General features: G+C 38.9%; 1 protein-coding gene across 2 annotated transcripts in view; it reads left to right on the forward strand.

Moving 5' to 3' along the window:
• The first annotated feature begins 12,473 nt into the window (after positions 1 to 12,473).
• LOC126416130 (coiled-coil domain-containing protein 103) overlaps positions 12,474 to 13,780 on the forward strand; it is a 43,357-nt gene continuing 42,050 nt past the window's right edge. For both annotated transcript variants that reach the window (XM_050083667.1, XM_050083668.1), the window contains exon 1: positions 12,474 to 12,677. In XM_050083667.1, the coding sequence (XP_049939624.1) occupies positions 12,529 to 12,677 (149 nt within the window). In that variant the 5' untranslated portion in view covers positions 12,474 to 12,528. The remainder of the gene's footprint in view (positions 12,678 to 13,780) is intronic.

Below are 13,780 nucleotides of genomic sequence, written 5' to 3' on the forward strand. Positions count from 1 at the left end.
TATTTGAACTATATCTGTCAGACATTTTATGTCATTGTGGCAGTCGTTGTCTTCAGGGTGATTCTCGGGGTCCCCGGGTGGTATGAGTAGCAAATGAGAAAAATTAACAATCGTTTATTCAGAAATGTAGACGGTTGGTTAGTTGACCTGGGGGGAGGGGACGAAACAGCGAAGTCATCGGTCCCATCGGATTAGGGAAGGATGGGGAACGAAGCCGACCGTGCCCTTCAAAGGAACCATACCGGCATTTGCCTGAAGCGATTTAGGGAAATCACGGAAAACCTAAATCAAGATGGCCAGACGTGGATTTGAACCGTCGTCGTCCCGAATGCGAATCTAGTGTGCTAAAAATATGGGGTATTTGACAAGCACAACAGCGACTAAAACTCTTGTTTGGGACTGGCAACTTTTTTGGGTCCGCTTGGATAATTTATGGAAAATTTGAAAACTCTTCACTACAGTAATTCCCAAATTATACTCTATATACGGTACTTTTGTAATACTTTTGCAATAATCTAGGGAGGCATGGGAGAAAATATGTATACTAAATACCTCTGTTGCGATTGTAGGTTCTTTAGTGCGTGAGAGGACAGAAAGAACTTGTTTTCCATTATAAGGCGTGAGTAAGCCTCATTTCAGCGTATGCCTGACACTAGCACTCATCCTACATACCAATAATAATTAGTAAGAGCTTTGTTGAGCAAGTGAACATGATTGCTTCCTATACTGCACCACTCACGAAGCAAGAGCAGCTTGCGCTGTGAACTCCTTCGTTATAATCTAAAGAACAAAACAAGTTACAACAACGAATCTCGCAGAATGTAGTGTACTGCTACACAGTTCGCTTGCAGTGTTGAGTCACGTTCACTTCAGTGTTTGATTCCATGTGTGTCTGTGTGCAAAACTGTGAATTTCGCTGTTTTTTTCACGATGGGATCTAATTCTAAATGCGAAAAACATTACGGACAGGTTTAGGAGTCCTGTCCTCTATTTAAAGGATGGTTACGTTCTGTTGAAAATGACACTACAATAGCTTATTGTATTTACTGCAAGTGTGAAATTTATGCAAAATGTAAAATTAATAGACGTTAAAAAGCATGTTAAAACACAGCAAATTTTCGGATCCTTTCGAAAGTTCTCGACAACGGAAGCTTTCATTTAAAAGTGAGACTAAAACAAATTAAATAAATTATCGGAAGCAGGAATCTGCACGTTCATTGCTGAAAAAGGGTTCGTTTCTTTCGTGTGGTCACTTGTCAAAATTATGTAAAAAATAATTTTCAAACAGCAAATGTGCGAGAGAATTCCAGTTACACAGAACTAAATGCAGAGACGTTTGTCGTAAACTTGCTAGCTCCACACTTTTCGGAAACGTTGCGTCAAGATATTGATGAAAATGGATTCAGCATAATTTTAGATGATTCAACAGATATATCCATAACAAAATTTTTCGGCGTTTGTATACGCTACTTCAGCGCCTCAATGCAAAGGTAGTGTGCACGTTCCTGTATTTGGTGGAATTAGTCTGGCACACCTGAAGCCATTGTTAATTCAATAAAAGCTTTGTTGGGGTGTCTTAAATCTAACACAGAAAACATGATTGGTATCGGGGTTGACAATGCTTCCGTGAACACAGGAATAAAAAATGATGTATATGAGAAGCTGAAACGAGATTTAAGTATTTAAACTTACCACACCTCATTATGATGCATTGTGTTTATCATTCACTGCAGTTAGCAATCCCTCAAATTCTTGATAACTTTAAGATTTATGTTTGCTAGGATAGCACTGCGACAATGTGTAGTGGGCCTTTGAGTTAGAAATCAATTCAAAAGTTTCATCTTAATTATCAATATTTGGGGACGGGAGTTCAGTCATCCACTGTCAGGCACACTGTAATAAACTGGTTGGTTTATTTCCCTAGAGAAACTTACTGTGCCACCATGGAAGCTATATAATTTCAAATGTTTGCCCAAATGTGCAAGCAACAGAAGAAACATTGCCAACAAATATCGACTTTTCGGTTCGAGAAACCTACAATTGGCTGGCTGGCGCCAAGCAATGTACAGAAACATCTATAAAACTTTAACTGAAGGGGAGGAACCGTTGAAAATTCCAGCTGTGTGTGAGACGCAATTGCTTTCTACTGGGCTGGTTGTTAGAAGAATATTATCACACAATGGAAAGAAATGAAACTTCACTTTCAGACTGTCAGATCTAAAGAAAACTGCCACAGAGCAGAAATACTGTACAAGTATTGCGATCCTGTGAATAAGTTGTATTTGTGTTATTTAAAGCCAATAGTACAGGAAGTCCAAAAGACAACCAAAGCTTTTGAAAGCGAGAACGTTGTCCATGCGAAGTTACTTCAGGATTTGACAAATCTCATCCAACCAGTGAGTAGGAGAATTATAATGCCTACAGTGAAAGTAGATATCCTGACAAGTGATATTGCTTCGTATGTAGATCCTAAACCGTATATGGAGCATGAATTTGAGAAAACTGTTTCAGACATTCTCACAAGGAGAGGACGCCTATTCGTCATCGCCGAATTCGTCCAAATTCATGGTACATGTAGGGTGTGGTGAGACATGTAAGTGCTCCAAGTGGGAACTTCAGATGACCAAGCGTGTAGGAAATAAAAGGAATTTTTATACGGATCTTATCACCATGTGCACCTTATCAATTATTCCTGTGACAGTATGTTTAGGAAGTGGTGTTTGGCTCAGCGGTAAGAGAACAGATTCGTAATGGGTCGCGGATTCGACTCCACCCAGTGGCAAGTATTTTTGTGCTCCTCGGCAAATAGACGACCGACTGTTCCAAGATGAAGACGGATTATCAACACGCAGTATCAGATTAATTCCCCCCAAATGTACGCTATTAGTGCAACCTTGCGATGTATATTTTTATCGTCAGGTAAAAAACCTAATAAGAAAAGGTCAAAATGCACTTACCTGATCGAGAAAGAAGAAGAAATGACTTCCCGAGAAGCTTGCATCAAACTACATTCCATTATACGAGGGCTGTTCAGTAAAAAATGATCATAATTTTTATGGTCATTATTTTTCGCGCGAAAATTAATATTATGATATTCTATTAGCTTAATAACACTCCGTAGTAGTTTCGTTGTTGGGGCTCCTGGTTCCCACCTGTGAGAGGTAGGCAAGGTCAGACGTGTTCAGTATCGCCTACCGCTGCAATGGAGGTAACACGCGAGGAACAATATACGGCTTTGAAATTCTGCTTTCGTCTTAACAAATCTTCAGTTGAGGCCTATAAAATGTCACAGGAGGCCTATCGAGAGTCTGTTCTTCCCTACAGCACAGCTCGAAGGTGTTTAAAATGTGTAAACAGGAGAGACAATCAGTTTCAAAGGAAGGTGGACCCGGTGCTCCAGTTACTGCTCTTACGGAAGAAAACATCAACACCGTTGCTGTCATTGTCAGAGAGGTTCGAGGAATTACTTTAAGATCACTTTCTGAAATACTGAACATTTAAGTGTGTGCCTCCCACACGCTGGTCACAGAAAAATTACACATGACACGTGTTTGTGCGGGATGGGTTCCAAGACTGTTGATTCCCAAACAAAACAACATTCGCGTGCAGGTCTGCATGCAGTTAAAGTTTATGTTAGAGGAAGATCCGGAGTTTCTTTCAAATTTAATCGCTGCTGATGAAACTTGGCTACATCATTTTGACCCTGAGAGCAAACAGCAAAGCTCAATGTGGAAATTCCTTCATCACCAACCCCCAAAAAAGCAAAATTGGTTGCTTCTGCTGAGAAAATTATGGTCATCTCATTCTTTGATATTCATGGAATGGTTTATCAGTATGTTGTACCTGCACACACATCAGTAACTGGACAATACTACGGGGATGTCCTGAAAACAATGCAAGTCCCTATCAGGCGCAAAAGACCACATTTCCCTGAAGCAGGCTAGATGCTGCACCACGATAATGCGCGGCCGCATATTGCCAATGTTGTTGCTGAATATCTTGCAAAAATCAACGTGAAGTGCATCCCTCACCCACGCTATAGTCCGGATTTAGCTCCATGTGACTTTTTTCCTACTCCCTAACATGAATAAACGCCTTCAAGGGAGGCATTATCAATCATCAGAAGCAGTGGTGAAGGCTGCGGAAGAGATTTTGAAGGGCCTCTCAAAAAATGGTTTCCAGCATGTATTTGACGACTGACAGAAACGCTGAGACCAGTGCATCGCATTCATGGGAGACTACTTTGAGAAGAACCATCAAAATTATGAGGATGAGTAAGGTATGTTGTCAAAAAAAAATTATGATTATTCTTTATTGAACAGCCCTCGTACATCACCAGCTATCCTCGCACGCATTCAGCGACATGCTGCGTTACGCACGGTTTGCTTCTGGACATTAAAAAAAACCACGTCACTGCAAAAAGGCGGCGTTTATAACGTGCACGACATACGGTCAAAATTATTGCTTCCCCTGTTTCTTTGATGAATATCATCCTGGCACATGCAACTGACAAATTGCAAAAAAATGGAAGCATCGATTTACATACACGAGGTTCCCATGTACGCGTTAATTACAATCCCTTTTTAAATATTTGCAGTCCCGCATTTCATCCTATACATATACCTTTTGCGCTTATATAAATTAATAAAATAACCCATATGATGTCGCAGTTAATTCTGATGTCAGTAGTGTACGCATTGCCAAGGAGCACAAAAATATTTACCTCCGGATGGAGTTGAACCTGTGACCCTTTCAATTCGAATCCGATCTCTTACCGCTTTTTTTAAAAATTCCACAAAAACAGTAACAAAAACGCCAAACACCGCTTCCTAAATACATTGTCAGAGGGACAATAGATAAGATGCACATTGTGATGGATCCGTATCAAAATTCCTTTTATTTCCTAAACGCTTGGCCATCTGGAGTTTCCACTTGGGGCACTTCTTGTCCCACCACGCCCTACATGTACCATAAATTTTGACGAATTCGTCGCTGACGAGTAGGCGTCCTCTTCTTGTCAGTCGTGAAACCGGAAATCTACTACGTAGGCGGAGCATAGAGTTCACAATAAAACTCACTAAAGAACTAAGAAATACGCTTCCTAATAACATTCATCTGAAAAAGAATTAACGTATACTCTGTGAATAAGGTTCTCGAATCCCTTAAAGAACCGATTACTGAATTAACTGAAATATTTGGTTATACTAAACCCGAAGTAATTGAATTCATCATTAGTCAGTGTCAGAATATCAGTTTCATAATATGGCGCGACACTAGTAATAGGATGAATATGAATACTCTGAACTCGATTCTCACATTAAGTTTACACGACGACACTAGATTGCCGGCAAATTGTGCTAGCGGCCACTGCGCATGCGCGCAGCGCATTTGCGCGACTAGTTGGTGAAACTAAACTTTTTCGGCGTGTTCCAACTTTGGCGACACTAGTTGCAACAGTTTTGAGGTTATGTGTGTTTTTAGAGTACAGACAAACTGAAATATGAAGTGGGGAACGGAGAATGATTTTCGCTTTTTGGATATCTATGCTTTGCATAGGTGTTTGTGGGATTTCAGTGATGCTGATTACAAAAATAAGAAACATATTGCTGCCGCTGAGACTGTCATGTGCGATCATAACATAGATAATTTGACAATATCTGAGCTGCAGGGCAAAATTTATTGACTTGGGAGCACATATACAACTGAATTAAGAAAAATACAAGCAAGTGTAATTCTAGCTGTGGCAATGCTCTCGTCTGTGACTAAAATCCCATCGTTCGAGTTGGCAAACTCTTTGTTAAGGAATATTGTCGACAGGAGGAAAGGCTATACAGATTCAAGAAGCTGCATTCTTTATTCAGTATTCATCTATTTAAAACGTCGCTGCAGTGCTCCCCGTTCACAGATGTTAGAATTTTGAAATATTGCCACTGTACAGGTCATCTGCAAGAGGGTAGTTTGCATACCATTCTCCTCTTAATGCAGCCTGCTTCGAATAATTATTGTTGCTAATGTTCAATAATTATTAACATTAATAATTATTGTGTTAATGAAATAGCGTGACCACCAACTAAAACCGTATCTTATAGCATGCCGAGTGTTCTCGATTGTAATGCACGCAATATGATACGTATTTTTTATATTTTATTTCTCACAATACATGTTTTAAATTTAGGGTATTTTGATCAAAAACGGCGAATTTTTAAATGGCTGTTGGGAACTTCGAGTATCACTGAGTTGGTAACACTGGCTCTGGAGTGACCCATCTAGAGGTGGGCCAAACGGTTATTCTGGAGTAACCGTTATCACAGTTCCAGTTATTCTTTGATAACCGTTATCGTTAACGGTTATTAATAACTGCCAAGTTATTTTTCGCTAGCGAATACCGATAACTCCGACAGTTAAATAACGACATAGTTGGAATCCATCAGTTTAGTTATCAGTATAACTGCGAGTAGTGTGAAATAGCAGGAATGTCGTATGAATCGTGTCATAACCTCAGCTTATTAACTCCGGGTACATTTTAGTTGATGTTAGAACGATTATTAGTGTTTCAGATTATATGTTTGTAGGTTATCGGTCGCTATTAGAAATATTATCTTCGCAGCTGCGACAGAAAGTACGCGGAACTTCGCCAAAGCACTGTTTAAGTAAAATGTTAACAACGTGCGTTTTTAAGTATGAAGTAATATGTAAACTGAGTACTGTAGGTTAAATTCGAAGCTTAATTTCTTGTGCTGCTCACATAATAGAATAAAGTGTACAGCCTTGTAACACAACAAAAAATATACGTAATGTGACAGATTCGTTTACTCCTGTGCTGTAAAAGCTAGTCCTATTGGGGAAAGTGTGAGTACGCTAATCCAAGTTTTATGTCAGATTTGCAAACTGCTCGATTTCTCCAGCGACAGCATGTTTATAACATATGAAGACATGCAGATCGAAAAGGTTGACAGTGTTACATTTCTGGGACTACAACTCGATAATAAATTCAGTTGGGAAGGGCATACCACATTTTTTCATTCTATTATTTCATAAGGGAACATATTCTGTGGTAACTCATCAAACGTAGCAAAAGTTTTTCGCATGTAAAAGCGTGTAATAAAAATCGTTTGTGGTATCAATTCAAGAACATCATGTAGGAACCTGTTCAAGGAACTTTGTATTCTAACCACTGCTTCCTAGTATATTTATTCCTTAATGAAATTTGTTACAAGTATTTCCAACCAATAGCTTAATACATAATATCAGTACTAGAAATGGGAACAGCAATCTACATAAAGACCTAAAATTACTTACCTTGGTCCAAAAGGGGTCCAATATTCAGGAACATGCATTTTCAATAAGCTGCCAGCAAGTCAGCAACCATTAAAAACTTGGTTTCAGATAAGGCACGGTTTACAGTGTGTTTGAATGACTATTTGATACATAAGTGTCTGATTCCACCCATCATCAATATGCCGGAAATGTCTATTTTAAGTGTGTCTATGACGTCACTACATACACATGGCAACAAACACGAAGATACATATAAATAATACAATAACATTTCCCACCAAAAATACAATCAAACCAATGAGACAGCTGCGGGAAGTTGGGGGTTTTAGGGTGAGGACAAGCTAGTAAAAAAAACCACACCGTGATCCCAAAACACAAAATGAAGAACAAAAAGAAAAAAATACAGCATTCTGCTACACCAACAAAAATCTGCAGGAATCGGACACTTCCCTTGAACAATATAGGTCAACTATAGGTGACCATACCAAAACACCAATACCCACAACTAAAAGTACGAAAATTGGAATCAGACATTTCCCTTGACCTACATAGGTCAACCTCAGATGACGATACTAAAACATCAACACACACAATTATGAAAATGGGAATCGGTCATTATCCGGTGACCTATATAGGTCCACCACAGCTACTGATGCCAAAAAACCAACACCTACAACTGCGAAAAATAAAACCACAATCCCAAAAGTCCACAAATCAATCATCCCTACATAAATTAAATCACATTCAATACTTCATAAATACACAAAACATCACAGCTAGAAAAAAAAAAAAATTAATTACCACCTGCAAATTCCGGCACTGCAACCTAGATCGACAGCCCCCCCCCCCCCCCCCACACACACACACACAAAAACCAACTCATAAACACCGTGCCGTAATGACATTCACACACCACAACACCTTTACGTCGAAGCAGACGGGTGGAATCAGACGCTTCCAGTGACCCCTCCTTCTACTCTGTAGATGAATATCGTAACAGAGACTGATAGACCAGCTTAGGTAAAAATTCTGCTATATTTCAGTTTTGACAGCACTTGGTTGCAACAGTCAAGATCGGGTATTCTGTGTACGATAAATTTATTAAAAGTACGTAACTGTGTTTTATTCTGTCAGTGTACCAATTCTGTAAATATTAGCAGTTACTGTGATATATTCACGTATTTTGACAATCTCCTGACAAATGATGAGGATAATAATTATTATATTCCACTGTATTATGTTATACTTTCTGACATGTTATTTGTCATTCGTGATGGCCAGCGGCTATTTCCGTAGCAGTACGAAAATATTTGTTCGCTCCAGTTACTATCCTCTCTGGAAATATCACCTGGAACTACGACCTTTAACTGGAGTCACCGAGTCAGGAACGTCTAGACACACAGTTATTCCGTTACCAGCTTCCAGGTTATCTGTGGTGGTAGCCCGATAACTACCAGATAACTAGAACTACGAGCCAATAACGATAACTGCCAGAGGAGAATACCGGCTCTGACAGTTATTTCCATAGTCGCTCGAATTCCTTAGTAACTTTCCTTGTACTACCCGTCCAAGCTAAATTTACACGTAAGGCGGTGGCTTAAGGGGATACGGAATCACCTATCCCCGCAATGTTAATATATGCCTACTATAGGGAACATTTTCTCACAAACTACTGGAGACAGAGAGGTAAAAATTTTACTGTATGTGCATTCATATGTTACAACAATACTGAAACAACAGTTTATTGTCAAAGTATTTTCTTACAGAGATATTGTACATTTATTTTTAAGTAAATTTTTTCATCGCTTTTTACTAGACTATCACCCCTAAGTCTTTTGTAAATCAAGTAATTAAAAAATCGTTGTTTCAGTATGTAATAGGGACCTATGTCACTACGTCATAAAAATTTCAGACTTCTAGGTTGACCAGTACCTGAGATAATGTTCCTAGATGAAGTAAAAAGTAAACTTACGGGAAACGGAGAAAGAAGATTAAAACATTCCTGATCCGTGGCTAATACCCCCTTCACAGTCTTCATAATCATCTTCAAGTCTTCTTTTGGCACCCCTCTGCACCTGTCTTGCTTTTTTCACTAATGTCTTGATTATATTATCAGCATGCCTTAGTCTGTGCTGATCTAAAAAGAACATAGCACGTACCGTACGGGAACCAACACACATACCCAACTTTTGAAGGACCTGGCATTTAGTTATATTTCCAAGATTGAAGGTTGCCACAGCATCATACACACCAAAATGTGGTGTATTAATTCCGACAAACACTGTTTTTGGGAGACGATGCCATATCACACTATTCAAGCACTCGTTGGGGTTCTGCGTTTTTCCGTGAAGACATTTCATCAGAAGACTTCTGTCAGCCAGATCTCTGAAAATGGGCTTTATTTCTGCCATGATGGCTGATGGTAGACTGTGGTGGTGAATGTATTTCTCTCCTGTTGTTAGTCCCCTATTGTACTTACACCAGCTGTTTTCACCTTTGGGGCACAAACCATGTTGTGGATGCTCATCCGTGGATGCGGTGTGGAAATATAAAGCCCATATAGCTCTCCTCATTTCTTCAAGATTGCCTGTATTTTGCCTGATTGCAAGGCCATAGCAGTTCTGAATGTGGTCTATTATGGAATCAGTCAATCTTCCTCTGCCATCCAAGGTTTTCCCATCATCTAGTTTTTTCCCTTTCATAACTGATTTTAACCTTCTCAGCCTGGCACCCATTCTCTTCTGCACATGTCCTATACATTCAAGTTTGCTTATATTTACACTGTTCCCATATGGTTTGCTTTCCAAAACTTCTTTGAATGCTTTAGAGTCACCATCTCCCAGATATTTGACATAGCGAACATTATACCACTGTGAAGAGCGATGAAAAATTTTCTTCACCCCAGCAACCTCCATGCCACCACTACTACCATAATAATTAGCAATACAGTCATCACTGTGTTCATTTTTCAGCCTGCCTGTGCACCTACAGTATTTAGACATTATTGCAACATCAATAACCTTGCCAGTATCAACACTAGTTGCTGTTACAACACCATTGTTGGAGGTGTGGCCCCTTTTCTGCCACGTGCCATCAAACGCCACTGTGAGGTCACGACTGCCGTCATTTTCTTCCACTGCTTCTTCCACAGCAACCTGCATTGACTTCTGTGCTACATCTTCAACTGCAGATCCTAGTACATAATTGTAAGCTTCAAACTTTGAAGGTGCACTTGGAAGATTTAGAACACCACATAGCATATCACCAGCTGCTTTGCCCTTACCAATTGCTCGCAATCCATAAACTAACCTAATATTTACACTATAAAGTTCAGTTTTCTTGTATCCATTATTTACAGTTACTGAAACCGAACTTGGAAACTTACAGCTGTATTTACAAGCACTGCATATTAAATTAAACTGGGCAGCCAGGCCAACATGGGATTCTACTTTCAGAGAAACGTTTCCATGACATTTTTTGCAGCACAAACTGTTTTCAAGAGCTTCACACAATATATTCGTATCAATGAGTTCAAAAACTTCATTCCCTCTATCAAGTAAATTATATTTCTCTTCCAAATCTCTTAGTTTTTTATGAGAAGCACTGTTTTCATTTGGTGTAAGTTCGTTCGGCAAATCAGTAATAAGTGGATTCACATTTTCCAACAGTGATGATGATGAACTGCTTTGCTTTGCTAATGAATCATTATTTCTTTTCTTTTGCCAGTTCACACGCTTTTTAAATACTTTTGCTTTAGCTCTAGGCATTTTCACTGCGAAAAATGAAGCACTAAATACGAAATAACTCAACAACAACTACTTTCTTATATCACACTGTTTACAAAACAGTCCCGCCACAAAGTCAAAGAGTAACTTGAGGAAACCAGAGAGAAACATTTTCGGGCAACTAGTGTATAAATAGTCGCTGGATACCGGGATATTTGAATTCATGTCACTTTAAAGGTACTACCAAAAAGTTCATGGTCAGCCACGAGAGACGTGTATAACTAAAGCGCAATACCCGATCTCACAAATATATAAAAATAAAATAGTTATAATTGTAGTAGAGCTATGTATGATACGTCATTTTAAAGAGGAAACATGGCAGAATATAATACGCCAATAAAAAAAAATTCGATTTTTTAACCCAAAATCCGATTCCGTATCCCCTTAAGGGAACGACCGTACTTGTTAATGCCTGTACTGCAGCTCCTATCAGCCACGGCTCGGACATTAACTTTATTTAATTGTTTATGCTAAAAATAACGAAGGCCCACGAAATAGTACACAGTTCTTATCAACAGATGGCGCGCAGTCTCACAGTTATTCCCATGGTCTATAGAACGCCTCCAAATGCGCAGTACGATCTTCGGTCAACAGATGGCGCGAGGCACTGTTGACACTAAACAGTTATTGAAATAACTGCCAGAATCAGAGGAACGGTTATCGCAGTAACCGTTACTTCTCAATAACCGGTTATTTCTATCAGTTACGTTATTTTTTGCCACCTCTAGACCCATCACTCTCAGCTCACAACCAGACCAAATTCAAGACAATTTTGCGGAAGAAGGGACTCGACTTACCAATCCAAAGTACCGAATTCACGAAAATTTTTCGGAATTAAAAAGACAGTGTCCGTCGCTTTCGTCAAATGTATCCATTGTGACTTTTATCCGTAGGTCTGAATGGATGATGCAGCCAATACAAATAAATCAAGAACACTGCACGCAATATTTGTCATTGCTATTTGAAAACTAGCGCCAGATCTTCATTTGTGCGAAATGTTACTGCAACACATGGTCACTTTTGAAGCATGATAAGAACAGTTTATTTACTTTAACATTAAATATATATGTCAGGAAAAAGAGTTTATTTAGTTGTATATGCATTAGAAATTTCTACAACGGCCATCCACCGTACATGACAGTAATTGCACGGGTTTCTCATGCGCTACCCTTAAATGCGTGCAACCGTGGAAACGAACTGAGTAAACAACTACCTCATGCAGCTTGCGTTCACCAGATAATTATATACTAGTTTTGTGTTTAATGGCCGACATATGCAAGAAGGAAATTAATGTCAAAGAACTAGAAGCTGAATTACAGAAAAAAATCGAAGACGATGCCCGATACTGGATACGGGTTTCTCATGCGCTACCCTTAAATGCGTGTAACCGTGGAAACGAACTGAGTAAACAACTACCTCATGCAGCTTGCGTTCACCAGATAATTATATACTAGTTTTGTGTTTAATGGCCGACATATGCAAGAAGGAAATTAATGTCAAAGAACTAGAAGCTGAATTACAGAAAAAAATCGAAGACGATGCCCGATACTGGAGGGAAAATGATGCGAAGTTCCGAGCTATTGATCAGAAAGTGGCTACATACGATGAATTTAGGTTGGTGTTGACCAGAGTAATAGCTTTATTATGTAATTTTCCAGCGGTTTTTATAATGACCGTTGTTCATGGTATTACAATGTCGTGGGAAATGACACTTCACTGTCGTAACTTGCTAGTGGTATTTATTTCTCTTTCTCTTTTACTGCTTCGCACACAGGTGTCACGGTTTACTCGGAAAAACCTTTCAAATGAAATTCCAGTTGTGAAGCGCATTGTATTGGTTTTAGTCGTTCAACATCGTGACGCTTAGATATTTTGTCACAAAATAATCAGGCAAATGCTTCGACGCTAAGAACTGAACGAAGAGCTTAATTAGCCAAAAGAATCATACAGGTATTAAAAAAGATCAAATTAAGTTCTGCCACTGTTACCTTGTGATTCTGCGACAGTAATACACTCCATTCCATTCACTTTATAATCATTTCCGCTAATGAATCACTAAAGGCTGTCAATGTTCTTAAAAAATGTGATAGCTTAAGTATATTGCACTGCAGTTCAAATATATGAAAGCACAAAAAACTATTGCTGTGTGAGAGAGAGGTTGAATTAGGCATGCTGCTGCAACAAGTGCAAACACAGCACAGTCCAAACAGAAAACAAAAGTCAAAACTCATCATATACAGAGAAAATAAAACATCGCCGAGAATGCCAAAGATAGTGTTTCTTACTGTAAGCAGCATAATTAATATAGTTAAATAGTTGGCCTATATGATAATGACATTCTGTCAAACATTATTACTGAAATATGTAGCCAATAGTTCAAGAATTTCTCTACATTTCAGCCAGTCACTGTCCTAAATGTGGGAGAGGAGAGAAATAAGGCCGGTGCTCCCATGATCATTAGACAGCTTTTCCTGTTACTAGCCAACATTTTAAGAGCTCTAGTAGGTGTTATTTTGTATTAGTTCCAGTATGTTCAATTCGTTCTATTAGGATATTGACAAAGCATGTGGCCTTCCTTAATTTGCTCCTTGTCATTGCTCTGTTTAGATCTGTGGTAAAGGGATAAGAGGTATTAATAATTTCTTCTTCTTATCCTGAGTTAATTTATAATTTAGTTTGAAGGTTTTCTTACTGGTAACAGGCTGTGATCTCTCAGG

This window comes from Schistocerca serialis, chromosome 8, assembly GCF_023864345.2.
Source record: "Schistocerca serialis cubense isolate TAMUIC-IGC-003099 chromosome 8, iqSchSeri2.2, whole genome shotgun sequence".
NCBI classification, from domain to species: Eukaryota; Metazoa; Arthropoda; class Insecta; order Orthoptera; family Acrididae; genus Schistocerca; species Schistocerca serialis.